The sequence below is a fragment of the Centroberyx affinis genome, unplaced genomic scaffold, assembly GCF_046629955.1.
Source record: "Centroberyx affinis isolate AG114_WGS23_722 - 3 ecotype Tasmania unplaced genomic scaffold, CSIRO-AGI_Caff_v1 ptg003741l_1, whole genome shotgun sequence".
Taxonomy (NCBI): domain Eukaryota; kingdom Metazoa; phylum Chordata; class Actinopteri; order Beryciformes; family Berycidae; genus Centroberyx; species Centroberyx affinis.
Window position 1 is genome coordinate 79,940 of NW_027281619.1, and position 18,074 is coordinate 98,013.

The 18,074-nt window shown below is 44.0% G+C and overlaps 1 protein-coding gene across 1 annotated transcript in view; it reads left to right on the forward strand.

Moving 5' to 3' along the window:
- The window catches only part of LOC139662237 (sprouty-related, EVH1 domain-containing protein 2-like), a 35,803-nt gene extending 18,407 nt beyond the window's left edge, over positions 1-17,396 (forward strand). Inside the window, exons 2-5 of the mRNA XM_071540878.1 lie at positions 6,500-6,674; positions 9,983-10,151; positions 11,975-12,039; positions 17,340-17,396. Of these exons, the coding sequence (XP_071396979.1) occupies positions 6,500-6,674; positions 9,983-10,151; positions 11,975-12,039; positions 17,340-17,396 (466 nt within the window). The remainder of the gene's footprint in view (positions 1-6,499; positions 6,675-9,982; positions 10,152-11,974; positions 12,040-17,339) is intronic.
- The last annotated feature ends 678 nt before the right edge of the window (positions 17,397-18,074 follow it).

Genomic DNA, 18,074 nt, shown 5'->3' on the forward strand with positions numbered 1-18,074 from the left:
CACATATATTATCTTGCGACCCCCCCCCCCAAAATTATCTTGTGACTCTCTGTGGGGGCCCCGACCCCCAGGTTGAGAACCACTGGTCTAACAAAGCCATTTCCAGCTCCAAAATCTCTATCCGCCGCCATGGTTACCGTTCTGTTTCAGTGCTGCCATCTAGTGTTTCAACGGTTTACGCGCAGAACCTGAAGCTAGCTAACTGTAGCCAAGCCTTAAGACACACACACACACTCACACACACACACACACACACACACACACACACACACACACCTTACTAGCCACTACCTGTTTGGGTTGTGGTGGTTTTTGGGTCACACACACACACACTCACACCCCAACCCCACCCTCATTTTTTCATCTTTAAGGGCTGACAGTCCAGTGTGCTGTGTGTGTGTGTGTGTGTGTGTGTGTGTGTGTGTGTGTGTGTGTGTGTGTGTGTGTGTGTGTGTGTGTGTGTGCCACTGCAGGCTGCCGGCAAATGCGGTGATGACTCATGCTCCACACACACATACACACACACACACACATACAAAAGCACACACACGCATAGCCTACATACACCCGCTCTCTCGCTCTCTCTCTCTCTCTCTCTCTCTCCCTCCCTCACACACACACACACACACACACACACACACACACACAGCACCATCTGTTTGACAGGCAGACTGCCTCTCGCGGCGGAGGGAAGCGGTCGGTGTGAGGCGGGGGATGAGGCGGGCAGGCGGCGCCTCGCTCGGCCCCGTCAGGATGTGGCGTCGTCGCGCGGCGGCAAACCCCGACGACCTGTCGCCAACGGAGACCGCCGGGAAACTGTGACCGTGGCAACGGGATGTACGAGAGATGTCGGATTACAAAAGGCAAGGAGAGGAGAGGAGAGGAGAGGAGAGGAGAGGGTGTTTTTTTTTTTTATCCCCACCCTCGCTTATGTTTTTTTTTTTGGTGCCTCGACGCTCTGCTGCTTCTCCGGTTTTTCTGGATGTGAAGGTTTTAGTCTCGGCTGGTTCGGTTTTGGCGAGGGACGGGGTTTGTTTTGGTTGGGGTTGGGGGAAGGGGGGGAAGGTGGGGGGGGGGGGGGGGTGAAGGAGGCAGCTGAGACAAAGCCACCTTTTCACAGGCAGAGGTTTAGCATTGGGTCATGTGTTGCTGCTGGTGGTGTTGGTCTTGGTGGTCTTGGTGGTCTTGGTGGTCTTGGTGGCGGCCCGGGCCTCCATCGCTCAGGCTCTCTGTCGGTGTGTAATCATAGGTGAGTAATGTTGCGTTCGCTGCCGCTCGGTAAAGAGCACCGCTGAATCACTCCAGAGGGCTCAGGGAGGGAGGGAGGAGGGAGGGAGGGAGGAGGGAGGATGGATGGAGCCACGCTTCATGCCGAAGAGCAACAGAATGGATCTGGATCCCTGGACACGAAAGATGCTGTTATGGGTCGTAGAAATGGCTTGGTGTGTGTGTGTGTGTGTGTGTCAGACCTGTACTGTTTCAGTCCAGATCTCTCTTCTGACATCTTGGATTTGCCTCGGTCTCCTGCCTCTCTTGGATGTTGTCTCAACCGTTCCCTGCCTGTCTAAAAAACATTAAAATGGGTTGTTTTTGTTGATGTTTGGTTCATTTTCTCCCCAACGATTCAAACAGTCTCATGGATTTCACCTGTAGAAACCTGCATGTGTCATGATGATGATCCTCACACTGCATCGATCAGCTGGATGTTGAAGGGTTTGGTCCAGAGCTGCTGCTGATGGATCCACATCTCTGTTCATCCTTAAAGGGGAAGGTTCAGTGCTTTTATAAGCCTCTCCTATTAATCACTAATCAGCCCAGTCTTAGAATGAGCCAGAAGTTTTTACATTAGAGCTACATTGTGTTTCTGTGAAATCAGCAGCCGCCTCCTGTTAGCATTTGTTAGCAATGCTAGCACAAATCAATGGGGTATGAAGCCATATGTTAAATGTTAAAAATCAATGGTTACCCATTCCATACACCTCCACAGCTGTAGTAATAATAAGAATAACTGTCTCAAAGCACTTGAATGGGATTTGAAAACAATGGTTTCATATCCCACTGACTTGCACTAGCATTGCTAACAAATGCTAACAGGAGGCTGGTGCTGATTTCTCACAGACAAAAACTCTGATGTGAAAATGTTTTGAATGTTATAGTAGTGTAGATGGTTAGTGATCAGTAGGACAGGCCTCTGAAACCACTGAACCTTCCCTTTAAGAAACTCCTTAAGCATTTGGAAATAAATGTATAATATTGAATGCCTATTTTGGTCTTAAATTGGACTCGATTCGCTCTGGTCTCGGTCTTGACTCGGTCTCCACCGCCTTTGAACCCGGTCTTGACTCGACTAAGATGGCTGATTGTGTTTTAGAAAAGCAGAGAGCCTCAGAATGACAGATAGATAGCGGCTGAAAATCACAAGCTGCTGTCCAGATGCAGCATCTAACTCTGAAGCCCGACTCCCACTGTGCTGGATCCTGCCTGTCTGTCAGGGTTTGGGACCATAAACCCACCGCTGCTGTAACATCACGTCACTGTTGTCATGTCAAAACTTTGTAACTCCAGTTTTGGTGATTTTCATGTTTGCACTGTCTTATGAAGCCTTTCAGAACACATCGGATAGCATCAGAAAAGTCTCATCATCAGGTTGAAAATGAGGCTGTTTGACATTTGACATTTTGGAGATATGAGGTTTTCACCCGACAGAGACAATATTTGGGTGAACTGCTCCTTTAACTGGTGTTTGTCGCTGGGATCTGAAATTCTGTGTGTGTGTGTGTGTGTGTGTGTGTGTGTGTGTGTGAGATTGGGCTGGACAGCAACATTGGAACATGGATAGTACTGGCTGATATTTACCTACACTTCTTATCGGAGAGATGTCATCGATTCATATCAGTGCTTTTAATCAACGATTAAAACAAAATATTTGTAATGCCATTCGATCAGTTAATAATATCAGTCTGTGTGTGTGTATGTGTGTGTGTGTGTGTGTGTGTGTGTGTGTGTGTTGGAGTGTGAACTGAGAGGTGCCATCCCTCCCAGCTTCCCACAGCAGCCAGATGGCTGATAGTTCAGCATGCTGAAAGACAAAGCCGACCTGGAAGTTGGTCATTAAAAGATCATTCCAGTTCTTGTCAGCCTGGGTCTTACTTGCCATCATGACGATTGATTGTTTTCAGAATATCATCACTGACTTCAGATCTTTACCTCCAGTTTAGCTCCAGTGTCTGCAACACAGATAAGATTCTCGTAATTTAAACATGCTCTATCTGTTTTTTTTAATTTAATATCACTTTCACCTTAAAGGGAAGGTTCAGTGATGTTAGAGACCTGTCCTGTTGATATGTAACAAGGAGACTAAGACGTTAGTTGAGTAAAGACCGGATCCAAAGGGGGTCGAGACCAAGTCAAGACCAACGTCGCAAACAAAGTAAGTCCAATTCAAGAAATAAAATAGCCAATAAACATTGTACATTTATTTCCAAATGCTTAAGGAGTTTCTTAAAGAGATGGTTCAGTGGTTTCAGAGGCCTGTCATATTGATCACTAACCATGTCCACTATTATAAGATTCAAAACATTTTGACATGAGAGTTTTTGTCTGTGAGAAATCAGCACCAGCCTCCTGTTAGCATTTGTTAGCAATGCTAGTGCAAGTCAATGGGGTATGAAACCATTGCTTTCAAAATCCCATTCAAGTGCTTTGAGACAGTTCTATTATGTATTCTTACTATACAGCTATGGAAGTATATGGAATGGCCTGCAACTGATGGTAAGAGTTACGGCTTCATATCCCATTGACTTGTGCTAGCATCGCTAAGAAATGCTAACAGGCGGTGGCTGCCAATTTCAAACACAGTTGATATTTAAAAACCTTTTAATTCTACATTTTATTACAATTCAACATTCTAAGACTGGGCTTGATTAGTGATTATTGGGATAGGCTTATAAAATCAGATTCAGAATCAGAATCCTGCCAAGTATATTTGTACATACAAGGAATTTAGCTTAGTGGTTGCTTGTGTACTTTGTTAAAAGGCAGAAAGAATAAAACCAATAAAAACAGCATATAAAAAACAGTGTATATATATGGAAGCAGAGAACGGCCGTGCTTGCAATTATTTTTTTAATGCCGTCTGTGCAGCCATGGTGGCTATCGCTGCTCATGCTAACTACCCAGTTCTTCTTCTTCTGTTGTTTCTGTTGATCACGAGTTAATTATTTCCTTATCTCGAGAAAACAAGTTAATTCATCTTGTTATCTCGAGAAAACAAACGGCCGATTTCTCGAGATAACGAGAGATATCGAGATCACGAGAAAACGACTTTTGTTTTCTCGAGATCACGGGATCATTATGGAGAACTCCAAAATGAGTGTCTGGTTCATTTGATCACACCTGATGTCAGCCTTCAAGATCACTGTCATGACTGTCGGGGAGGATTCAGAACTTCTAGTCTTCTCCTTAAATGACGAGGACTGATCTGAATGTTATCTCTAACAGAAAGACACAATGCAATTTCTGCCTGTTAGACCTTGACTGAAGTACAGTCTGATGCGTTGATCAATAATGGATCCTCCTTGATCTGACATTTTCAGCTTAAATCAGTTGCTACAGTTGTCAAGACGCCATCTGTGCATGCTGGCATGGCACTCCTGATCCTGATAAACATTATAAGTAATAAGAGGAAACGACATTTTGTTTTCTCGTGATAACGGGTTGATTATCTCGTTATCTCGAGATAACGAGATAATTAACTTGTGATCTTGAGATAACGGCATTAAAAAAAATAATTGCAAGCACAGCCGTTCTCGGCTTCCGTATATATATACATATACAGTATATATATATGTATATACACACATATATATTTATATAAAACAGTATATAAACCAAAAACAAATAGAAACAGTAGAAGAAAAAGATGAGATCAGAATCAAATACAGAATATACGTAGTTGCACTGGTTGAATATTGCACTGGAAGGTTTGGTGGAGGCTGTCGGCTCTTCTGTGTCTCCTTGAGCAGGACGGCTGTTTATTTTGTTCGCAGAGCATTAAGATATATATGTTGGAGGGAGGCGACATCACCAGCTGTAGCTCTGATTGGAGGTGAAGCATCAGGCAGCAGCTGGCAGTTTGGTTAGAGGTCACCCAGCGGTCTGAGGGTCGTCTGAGGGTCGCCGGTTCGATCCTCTGATCCAGCATCGCCCTGATAAACGCACCTCATGCCTCTGCAGACTGTACCAACACCGGCTGACATTAGCTGCTGTCTGTGGCACAGTGTGACAGGCAGTTGGCTGCATGATGATGTTTATATCTGTCCTCGTAAAAATAAACTGTCGGGGAAGCTGCAGTCGGCACAGACTGTCAGCACAGAGGGATATGAGGCAAAAATCAGAAGAACTTAATACCTGAAGGGCCGAGGTGATCAAGTCTTAATTAATAAATACTTTATCAGTACTTTTTAGGTTGCTATTGTGTTATATTGACTACAACAGTGATTCTCAAACTTTTTCATATCAAGGACCCTAATTTAGTCCACATTAGAGCCACAGACCCCCAGAAATCTGAGAATATTTTTATTGTCAGATATGATTTTGTCAAGAACTCCATGACTGTCTGTATTGTAGGTAGAGAGATAACAGAGAAACTATGATCAAAACAGTCATTCTTCTACATTCTTTGATTGTGGTAACTTGAGTTTAACAATTCACCAATTTGCTGGGGACCCCCTGGAACCCCCTCAAGGACCCCTGGTGGTCCCCGGGCCCCCACGTTGAGAACCACTGGACTACAACACAATCACAGTCGGTGGATAGTCGAGTAAATTTTACACATAGAGAGCAGGAGGAAGCAAAACAGGATTGTCCAAAAGCGCTTTACAGAAAACAAAGGACACAAAAAGGTTATGCTGGGTTTCAGTGGAGAGTTTTCGTGTCCCATGATGGTCTACATCAGTGATTCTCAACCTTTTTCATATCAAGGACCCTAATTTAGTCCACATTAGAGGCACGGACCCCCATTTGATAAGATTTTGTTTCTCAGCCCCAAATCTGAGAATATTTGTATTGTTAGATATGATTTTGTACAGAATTCCATGACTATCTGTATTGCAGGTAGAGAGATAACAGAGAAACGATGATCAAAATATAATTTAATCGAAATAATGGTGAAGTTTAATAATTCATCAATTTGCTGGGGACCCCCTGGAACCCCCTCAAGGACCCCTGGTGGTCCCCGGACCCCACGTTGAGAACCACAGAACATGTTGTTTCAGAGGCTTCTCCATCTTAGAAAAATAAATAAATAATGATGGGGAAAACACTGAATCCTTGTATTTTGTGGACTTTTTTTGGTATGAAAATGGTCAGTTTACATACCAACAAATATCAGCGATCGGCAGCTTCGGCCTTCAGAAGCCCGTGCGGCTGAAGCCCGGTTACCCGCGTCCGTCCGGCGGCTCTCCTAACGGACGTCTCTTCTTCTGTGGTGTTTTTGCAGTGACAGCTACATTGTGCGCGTCAAAGCGGTGGTGATGACCAGAGACGAGTCGAGCGGCGGCTGGCTGGCGCAGGACGGCTGCCTGAGCAGAGTGGGCGTCTGCAAGGTGCTGTCGGCCGAGCTGCTGGGACGCAACGCCTTCCTGATCCACGGGGAGCGCCTCAAAGACAAGCAGGTGGGCGTCAATCAACCTGTCAGTCACACGGTGTGGGCGGAGCTTGGGTTTTCTGTTGATGATGCAGTTTGACTTTCTCTTTTCACCTGTCTGTGCAGCCGTGGTGGCTATCGCTGCTCATGCTAACTACCCAGTTCTTCTTCTTCTTCTGTTGATTCCAAACAAACCGGGAAACGTAAAACGCATCACTTCCTGTGCGGCAGGAAAGAGCGACCAGACACCGGCTGTTTAGAAGAGACAGAGGGGAAGATTTATGAACTGATATAGGTTGGATCACTGTTGTGTTAGAGCAGATAGAGAGGAGCAGAACAGACACTTTATTTATATAAAAGTTTTTCACATTGTTACTTTAAGTTCGTAGTTTAGTTTTTTCACAGTGACAGAGCAGACGTGATTAGAGCTGGGCGATATATCAATATAATATCGATATTGTGATATCAGACTAGAGATCAAGGTTATTATAGTTTTGCATTTTTCATTAGTTTTTATTTTTATTTCTTTTTGACTTTTTGTTTTCAATTTCAGTTTAGTTTTAATTTGTTTTTAAAGCGGGTTTGCTAGTTGTTTATTTTTTGAAAATGCTTGAAAATTTTATTGTTTTTTTTGTAAAGCCTCGTTTTTATTTTTATTTCAGTTAACGGAAATGTTTTTTCACACCTAGTTTTCGTTATTTCGTTAGTGTTCGTTAACGCTAATAACCTTGCTAGAGATCCTCTGGGATTTTGGTTGTTGTAATATCATGATATAGCTTAAATATTGTCTTTTCCTGGTCTTAAAGGCTGTGGTACAGTTATCTTTTACAGTAAGAACATTTTCTGAAATTATTTAACTGTTCTAGAGTGAAATGAACAGTGAATGGCTTGACCTGCTTCACCATCATATCCACATTAGCCTACTAATGATTGTTTTTCAAAATTTTCTTGTGTAAATATCTTCTGAAAGCACCAATATTCATCCCCAAAATATCGTCTCATTATTGATATTGAGGTATTGGGTCAAAAATACTGTGATATTTGATTTGTCAATATCGCCCAGCTCTAGACGTGATCAAACACAATGATAAGCTGCAGAAATAAGAGAATAAATACAAATTTTGTGCAGGTGAGATGAAATAAATCCCAAGGGGGTTTAGAAAGGTCACAACTGAGATATTAAGTAACAAGTGGTCTAACAAATACCTAACTAAAATGATGACTGTACAAAATCCAGATTTTAGATTTAGATTTATCTTTAGATTTTCAGTGTGAACTCGGATGAGATTTTCCAGTTTTTAGTTTTTAGGGTTTTTTTTAGATACACAACTATTTATTAAATGGCGGTAAAAGTGTTTACTCTTGTTTTACTGAGCTGCTTCAGTTTTGTCTTTGTATCGTTCACAAATGTATTTTTAATTTCCTTAAGACAGAATCTCCTGTGTCACCTAGTGCTCACATGATTAGTCAATGAATTGATTAGCCAATAGACAGAAAATTTATTGATTCATTCATATCATATCATATCATTATTTTGGCTGCTGGTTAGACTAAGTAAGAAATTTGAAGAATTACTTTGGGCTCTGGTAACTTTTGGCATTTGTCATTATTTTTGACATTTTATACACTAAATGATTAATCGATTAATTGAATCAATACATGAATCGATAATGAAAATAATCGTTAGTGGCAGACCCACTGTCACCCGTAGTTTTCAAAGCAGGGATGCAGTGACACTGTAACTGCCAGTATGAATTCAGAGTACTAACCTTGTATTGGCTGCAGTGTTGGCTGCTGATGAGTCGTGATTCATTACTTTGACTCAACAGTCTGGTGACACGACGCAGAACAACTGAAGCCCACTCTGCTCAGTCAGAGATCCAGCAGCCTTCAGTGTGTGAAACAGGCAGAACGTCCAGTCAGGATGTCAGGCTGCTTCACAGACTCCTGCTGTCAGCCTGTGGAGTGGAGGAGGTTCCCCCCTTCCCTCCAGGCTCCAAAGATAACATGAAATTAGATGAAACTTTAATGATCCCAGCGGGGAGACCGGCCGCTGCAGCAGGACAACAGTAAGCGAGTACAGCATGGGAGATACTGAAACACACTAAACCCACGAGTTCAACAGCAGAACAGCTTCAGTAGAAATATATGGATTACAGTATTCAGCTACACAAGACAAGATTGTTATAGGAACCTGCAGCCGTTTTATTAGCCAAATCACAAAGTGTGTGCAGCAGAGCAGAGCGTCCCATTCACACCAGACCTGTCAACTCATTTTTTCCGGGTTTCTCCCGTATTTTCACCCCCTCTCCCGCTTTCATAATGTAAAAATGATGGTCGGGTGGGGGTCCCGGAAAATCTCCCTTATTTTAAAAGCCCAATGTTGACAGGTATGATCCACACTAACTGAGACGCTGTAGATTAGATTCTCCCAATAATCTTCAGGTATCAGGTGTGGACACTGGCGGGAAATCCTCCCCAATACAGGAAGCGATGAATTGAAACTGAACAGCAAAATACAAGTGTTTTCTTAAGCGGCAGTGAGCGAGCGATCTGTCCAGAGAAAGTTTGACTCACCAGTGACGGCTGAACCAGTGGGTTGATATCCAGAGACTTTCACCTGCTACCCAGCAAACAAGCCCTTCTGGGGCCCATGTGGGGCCCCTGTGGGCTGAAGATTGGGCCGCTTGTGGGCTGCCATGGCCACCATTTCACAGCTGATATGGGCCCACAATGGGGCAGAGTTTGGGTCTTATACAGAGCCGCAGCTCCGCCTGCTATTTGCCCATAATCAGCGACCTGTCAATCACAAGGACAGACAACCTGCCAATCACTAGGATATCCGTTATATCCCGTTAATGACGCAATTATTTTGAATATCTCCATATGGACACACGTTAGAAGAAGTAAAATTAGTTACTGAGACCAAAACCTCTTGTGTAAAAAATTTACATTTCACATTTTTATCAGAAGTTGGGTTGTGGTCCATTGACTTCATGGAGTTGGGCAGTTTGGAGTCTTTTCGGACATTAGAGGAACTGCTGCTGCTGCTCTTCAGGATTGACTTGACTGGTTAGATCCAGGTAGGCCTGTTCTCTGTAAAGTCCTTTGAGTCCGGCTGTGTGATGAAGAATACAGGTAGAAATAAACCTGACTTGTGTCGGAGGAGATCAGTTCTTTCAGTGTTATTGCAGTCCCTACCGGTCACCACTACAGGTCAATGAAGGCCACAGATTACTTGATGCCCCTTTAAGTATCAGTTCCAATACCAGTATCGACCAATCCGTCTCTCACTATACGTTTATCAGTCAGGTGACGTCATGCTGTTTTTCTCAGGTGATTCTGGAGTGCTTCCTGAAGAAGGACCTGGTCTACACCAAGGCCACGCCCACCTTTCACCACTGGAAGGTGGACAACAGGAAGTGCGGCCTGACCTTCCAGAGTCCGGCCGACGCCCGAGCCTTCGACCGCGGGGTGAGGAAGGCCATGGAGGATCTGACGGAGGGTACGCAGCTCCAGACTGACCAGCCTGACCTGACCTCACACAGATACATGAGACGAACACGACTTGTTATCACCTGATTATGTGTTGGTGGCATGTAAAGTGTTAAAATTCAGTTTTCCCAGCACAAAGTGGTTATGTGAAGCAGACATGAATATAAACATGAAGTACCTTAATGTCACATTGAAGCAGCTCAGTGGACAGTCAGGGTGTTGTGGTCGGGTGGTGGATGTGTGAGTTAAATGCCAGAAACCGAAGTTCAGTTCCCAGCTTGTACGAAGGAAATTTCTACTGTGAGTCAAATTTTCATTTTTAGCTAATGTTTTTCTTATTTAACCGACCAAAGCCTTTTGCTAACCTTAACCAAGTTGTTTTAGTTGCCTAAATAACTGTTAGCCAACCTTTAGCTGAAAATGCCTTGTCCAATTCATGTTATTGCCACAGAATCCAATTCATGGTGGAGGAATGTAATTTTCACATAATTTGAAATAAATCTGCGTTTCAGAGTTTGATTATGGAATTTTAAGGGTTAGTTGCTATGGTGACAACACAAGTCTGGGCATTAAAGGCAAATTTATGGTTTCTGCAGTGTGCCCGGTGTTCACAGTGTTCACGGCACGCAGACCGTTCTCTCCACAGAGCCACAGCATTTTATGGTAAATGCGGTAACAGCGCGGTGTTCGTGGAGAGCGCAGAATCTCCTCCGATTGTCCATTTTTGCCGGTTGTCAGCTGTCAGTTTGCTCGAATAGACTACTTCCCTGGTAACCAACTAACCTAGCAACCATTAACCAATCATAGCCTCTGAATTGACTGCAAGTTTCATTTTTTGAGAGGAGCACGAAGCTCGGTGCAGACCCTCTGCAGACCCCCTGCGGAGCTCCACACTCGCCGCACAGACCCTCCACACCGTGAACACCGGGCACACCGCAGAAACCATAAATTTACCTTAAGTCTGTAAAGTCTGTCACACTTTCTTGAGAACTGAGCAGATGAGTCTGTTAGCAAACTGTCAAAACTCAACTGAAAGCTAACGTTAGCGACGAGGCTAACGTAGCTTCATCACAGACTGGACTTCTCTCTCTAGCTCTTCTAGTCAACATTAGCATGTTAGCAATCCATGGCAGCAAGGAGACAGAGAAGCTGCTTTGGTTCTTGCTGTAAAACCTCTCAGCTCAGTGACTTGCTGTACGTCGCTTTATACAGAAGCTAGTCCAACGGGTCACAGCAAGATGGCCGCTGCTCTGACCGTCCAGGAACGCTTATCTGAATGGGAAAGACCGTTCTATCCTTCAGGTTCTGTGGATTTATAACTACCGCTGTGAGGCGTGTGGAGAAGGGAAAGAGTTCCCAAGAAGGCAAAAACCTACAAGAGAAAGAGGAAGGGAACACTTGAAACATGCAATGCCTAACATGTTCATGTGCTATATAGCCATATTTACTGTTCTATCACCTGTGTATACATTCCTATCTTTCTGACTGACAGTTTGAAGAAACTTTTCTGTTTTAAATTGTGGGATTTCGCACCCTCCCTGACTGTCAGGGGGTGTCAAAGGTATATTAGTGTTTTTTTTTGTTTTTTGCTTTTTTTTTTTTTATCTCCCATCCACCTTATAGACCTCTTCCTAGTCTGACAATGTGGGACACATTTAAAAAAAATAAATAATTGGGATTTAGCAGCCACTGTGGCCTGTAGACACAAACAAAAGTAGTTTGCTGGCCTAGAACCAGCTGATGGGACAAAGCTGAATCCACTGCGGTCCGGTCTGGTCCGGTCTGGTCCGGTCCGGTCCGGTCGTACTGACCCCTGTCCTCTCTGTCCTCCAGGGTCGACCACCTCCTCATCGACGCTGCAGAACGAGGCGGAGCTCGGCGACGACGACGTTTTCACGGTGAGACGCTCTTCCTTCATAACACCTCAGAACCAGAAACAGAAAGCCTTGACCAGCCGAGTGCAATAGATCTGCTGGAGTTTGTCTTGGTGACAGAGGGAGTCGTGCTGCACGCCTGCTGTCTCAGCACTGGATCTTTTTACATTATATTCTGTTCACAACACAGAGAGTTCACAGTCAGTTACAGCCGCCATGTTTAAATCCCCAGCTGGTGGAAACTGAACCAAAGTGGAAAGTCAGAGAAAGTTGAGAAAGACAAAACAGTGAAAAACAATAAAACACTAAAACACTGAGAAGCCCCATTATGGGCCAATGAAAAACATCTTAATTGTGTTCCCTCTCAGCTCCCGTAGTCTCATATTACTTTGGCTAAATGTTGCTGCTGATGAGTTTTGATGCAATGTTATTTCCAAAGAAAGATATGATCCCAGGCTAGAATATGAGGAAAGAGACTCCAGTGGGTCGGCAATTTCTGTTGATGTTGACACTGGTTGCTATGGTTCTGCTGTTGCTATGGTTACACATGTGCGTTCTGTAAAGGGTTCCATGTGTTCAAAATTGCAATGGAAAACCAAATGGTACCAATCCTGTGCCACAATGTGCCAAACCAAACCAGATCCAGCACGGTATCCCACTGAGCCACTTGACACTGATTAGCCACTTAAAAGACGTCTAAATGGTTTATAGACATCTGGGCTAAAATTAAACTACTTAGGGTTTAAAAGTGAAAGTTTAGAAATAATGTTTATGAAAACTAGGTTAATATCCCTTCATAGGTTTCCCTGTTCAAGTTCGTCTATCTTCCCGTTCACAAATTTGTCCATTCCTACCCAGAAACTAGTTTTTCATAGTTTCAAAGCTGAAGTCATAAAAGCCCTCATATCTTCAAGGTGCTACATGTATCATTTTAACATCAATATGTCACTATCACATTCATTTTGAGACATTACAATAATGTCAACAATGTAAACAAACCAGACCATCACCAAGTAGACTGGCAGCCTGTACCGACTCTTATCTCTTACCTCTCTGATGCATATTTACTAGAGCTGTACCAAATAGTTCAAAGATTCAAAGCTTCATTCATAACGTTGACATTCAAATTTTAAATCAACATTCGAATGCTGTGCACTTTGCAGCTTTTTTTTTTGCACGTCTATTCATTCTTTTTAAACCAATGATGTATACCGTGTTTCTGCACAGTTGCAGATAAAGATTAGGCTACACTAATATTATAGTATTGTTACCTAGGTTACAGCCCCCGTCCTGTGCACGAGTGAGTGTCGGTCACACCGAACTTCTAGTCACCGGACTGTTCAGACTTTAATTTGAAATGTTCTGATTTTGTGTCAAAGTCAAGGATCTTTGGCTATTCCTATATATTAATATCTTCTGGCTGAAATTCCACTTTTCCTGATGTTTCCACATATTCTCTTTGTTTTGTTGGGTGCGTACGCCGTAAATCTACATATGGGTACCTGACTATTAAGACAGACTTGAAAAATTGTGAATATATCTTTTGTTTTAACATATTTGGTTTAAGTCTGCTTGCAAAAGTCATTTTCATTGTTTATGGCCATTTCTGTCATAGCATAATGTTGCTATAAACCTGAGGGCGCGATTATTATTTCATCATTATTTTATGCCCTTATTGGATTAGCCTACATGTATTTATGTGGCAAAACTGATGAGTTATATTCATTAAAGAAAGTTGCTTTAATTAAAAAAAAACCTCATATTTAATCCAATGAATCACTTTATTGAAATTGAGGATTTTGTTCGAGGATTTTTTTTTTTTAAGATGACATAAAACATGACGGCAGACATTCAAAGCTTCATTCGAAAACCTCAATAGAAGCTTTGAATGTAAAAAAAAAAAAGACATTCGGTACAGCCCTAATATTTACAGCTGTTTATTCATTGTTTAAATAGGTAATAATGTATTTACTGCTTGGTCTAAGACTAAAAGATCCAGGGCTTTATGAGATTCTGCTCAGTGGAAAAACCATGAGGAGACATTTCACCACCTGAGTTAAAAATGTATGTACGCTCCTCACAGCGCTGTAAGCAGCTCAGATGACAGGCAGACGCTACGTTACATGTAGGATCTCATATTGTTTTTCATGGATCAGAGGTCAGCGTCTCAGTTTGATATCAGCAGCTGTGTTTCCATCCGACTGTCCAGTGAATTGTAAGCAAACTTTTGAAATATTACAAAACATAAAATGTGAATTTAAATCGCCGTCATGTCAGAAAAACATGTCAGAGTATCTCAAGAATGGATTGGTACTGGGATGATGGCAGAGAAATAATATCTGAAAGTCACAATGAAACTGCATTTTAAGAGCTTTACTTCCTATACTGTGACGTATTTCCTGTTAAAACAGGATGTTGGGGCGGGACATAACGCAGGGAGGGATCAATCAAAAGTGTAAACCAATGGGAGATCAGTCAGGGAGAGAAAGGCGGTTTGATTGGACGGGGAGGGGCGGGCTGTGATGGGTTTTATTGGTTGGAGTTTTTATTTACGCCTCCTGGTACGCGATGATGTCACCACTAGAGATTTGTTTTTGTTTTCCAGGAAGTAAAAGTGATGAGATTCTGATGTAAAACATACAAGAAAATAAAGGGGGGGCATAAAATGTCAAATAGGTGTATGGTCTGATAGAATAGAGCTAAAAAGTCAAAAAAGTCGTTCTCATTTCGGTGTGACTTTGATGCTCATAAAAGTAAATATTTACAGATATTTTACAGACAACAGTTCAAAATGTCCAGAGTGACTTTTGAACTGTCATGTTGTCACAGTGAGACTGAACAGAGCATCAGATATTATCAAATATTTTCTTTATCGACTTCTCTGACTCAAGCGAGGATAAAAACCGAGCAAATCGTAGTTTTCCCTCCTGCATTTATTTCCCATCATTCATTCATTTTCTAATTCGATTCATCATAATTTGCATAAATATACATGGATGCTGATGGAAGACTTGTCTGCATTTTTCCTGTCTGAATCTCTCTGAAGTGAAATGTGAGGATTTTCCCCCAAAACAAATCAGAGCAGGGAGGGGCGGGGCCTGGGAGGAGGCCATGATGCTTTTGTTGTTCAGCAGCGATGGCCTGGTGTGATAAGGGGGGGGGGGGGTTTTGACCAGACACACACACACACACACACACACACACGCCTCCCGCTTGGCGTTTGGTTTGGTCGACACAGGAGATGAGGAGCAGCAGGCGGAGGTCGTTGCCCCCCCCCCCCACACACACACACACACATGCGCACACACACATACACACACACACACACACACACACACACACAGAGAGCCCTGCACAGCTAGCATTAGCAGCTGCTTCCTAGCAAACTGTGTGTGTGATTTAACACCATGGGAAGGAAAGTGGTGGAGGGAGGAGAGAGAGAGGGAGGGAGGGAGGAGAGAGAGAGGGAGCCTTGTGCTGTTTTTCATTGTCTCTCGCTCTCTCTCCCCCTCTCTCTTTCTCCCTCTCTTTCTCCCTCTCTCTCCCTCTCTCTCCCTCTTTCTCTCTCCCTCACTCTCTTTCTTTCTCTCTCTCTTTCTCTCTCTCTCCCTCTCTCTCTTTCTCCCTCTCTCCCCCTCTCTCCCTCTCTCTCTTTCTTTCTCTGTCCCCCCCCCCCCCCCCCCTCTCTCTCTCTCTCTCTCTCTCTCTCTCTCTCTCTCTCCCTCTCTCACTTGTTGAGCTGTCTATGGGTTTTGGCCTGGTGTCTGTTGGGGAGAAGGGGATCTGCTGTGTGTGTGTGTGTGTGTGTGTGTGCGTGTGTGTGTGTCTGTGTGACCCATGGTTGCACGGTGATGGTTCCTCCAGCTGTGTTTTGATTCGCTCTCGTTGCTCTCGGAGCTGCAGATGGTTTCTGGGAGTCAGAGACGGACGAGGAAAACTACTGTGGAAATCTGTCTGGACAAGAAGAAGGTAGAGAGGAGCGAGTTTTATGTTTAGTTTAGTCTGTGTCACAGCAGCAGTATTGTCCTAGTGTTTCTCCACATTAAGACTACATTTCCCATCAGCCCCGTTGCTTCAACATGTTGGAAGAGATTTTGATGTTGAGCTTGTCCTCCTGTCCGTCAAACGCTTCCTGGGTCTCATCACATAGTGGCATGGAAACAAAACCAGCAGCCCCAGAATACCTTCCCTACGCTGTGTGTGTGTGTGTGTGTGAGTGTGTGTGTGTGTGTGTGTGTGTGTATGTGTGTGTGTGTGTGTGTGTGTGTGTGTGTGTGTGTGTGTGTGTGTTTTCCCAGGCGTGGGGAAACGTCCATGAGTCATTCTGGTGCATCTGCAGTGAGGAGACTCAGACTGACGCTGACTGGCTGACTCCTCTCCTCCTCTCCTCTCCTCTCCTCTTCTCCCCTCCTCTCCTTTCTTCTTCTCCTCCTTTTCCCTCCTCTCCTCTCCTCCTCTCATCTCCCCTCCTCTCCTCTTCTTCCCTCCTCTCCCCTCCTCCTCTCCTCTCCTCTCCTCCTCTCCTCCTCTTCCCTCCTCATCTCCTCTTCCCTCCTCTCCTCTCCCCTCCTCTTCTCTCCTCTTCTTCCCTCCTCTCCTCTCATCTCCTCTCCTCTTCTCTCCTCCTTTTTCGCTCCCCCCCTCCTCTCTTCTCCTCTCCTTTCCTCTCCCCCTCTCCTCCTTCTTCCTCTCTTCCTCCTCTCCCCTCCTCTCCCCTCCTCTTCTCTCCTCCTCTTCCCTCCTCTCCTCTCCTCCTCTCATCTCCTCTCCTCTTCTCCCCTCCTCTCCTTTCTTCTTCTCCTCCTTTTCCCTCCTCTCCTCTCCTCCTCTCATCTCCTCTTCTCTCCTCCTTTTCTCTCCCCTCCTCTCCTTTCCTCCTCTCCTCCTCTTTTCTCCTCATCTCCTCTCCCCTCCTCTCCTCTTCTTCCCTCCTCTCCCCTCCTCCTCTCCTCTCCTTTCCTCCTCTCCTCCTCTTCCCTCCTCATCTCCTCTTCCCTCCTCTCCTCTCCCCTCCTCTTCTCTCCTCTTCTTCCCTCCTCTCTTCTCATCTCCTCTCCTCTTCTCTCCTCCTTTTCTCTCCCCTCCTCCTCTCTTCCTCTTCTCTCCTCCTCTCCTCTCCTCCTCTTCCCTCCTCTCCTCTCCTCTTCTCATCTCCTCTCCCCCCTCCTACTCCCCCACCCTCTCCTCTCTCCTTCTCTCTCTTCTCCTTTCCTATCCTGTTACCGCATTCTCTCCTATCTTCTCTTTTATTCCCTTCTCTCCATCTCCATCCATGCACCTCATTTCCTCATCTCTCTCTACTCCTCTCCTCCTCCTTTCCACAGGGTCAGAGGTCAGAGGTCAGGGTGTGGAGCTTCAGCAGAGTGGAGGTGGGGGTTTGAACCCTCGGTCTCTGTCACTCACATCAGGAATCAAAGCAAACTGACTTGATTTCTGTCTTCTTCACACTTCTTCACAACATACAAGGATGTTAGATTTCCCAAATGAGAAAAAAGGATTATATCACTATCAGTTTTTGTCCAGTGACCCTAAACTGATAATCTAGATTGCAAAATTGCAACAGAAATATGAGAGGGAAATGTTTTATTCTCCTGTGTGCAGAATCCCTGACATAGTTTTCAGTTGACAAATCTATTGTTTCAACTAAATTGAGCCAATCTGTGGAATTAGTGCTCAAAAAGTAAAAAAAAAAAAAGCCGTGTTCACAAGTGTTTCAATACATATCTTTTTTCTGCAATCTAGTGTGCAGAGGTGTTAGAAGTACACAAATTCCCTACTCAAGTAAAAGTGCAAATACTCATTTAAAAATATACTCTGGTAGAAGTTGAAGTACCATTTCAAATCCTTTACTCAAGTCAAAGTATAAAAGTACATGGACTTAAATTTACTTAAAGTATAAACGTAAAAGTCGTTCTCTAAAAAAGTCATTTCTAATGTTCTGAACTGGTTTTCTGTTGAGCGTTCCTCTGAATCCCAGATTTGCTGAACAAGCAGCCGATCACATCTGGCTCTTGATCAGCTGTTTCCGGGATGGAAGCCGTCTGATGCTGAAAATATTT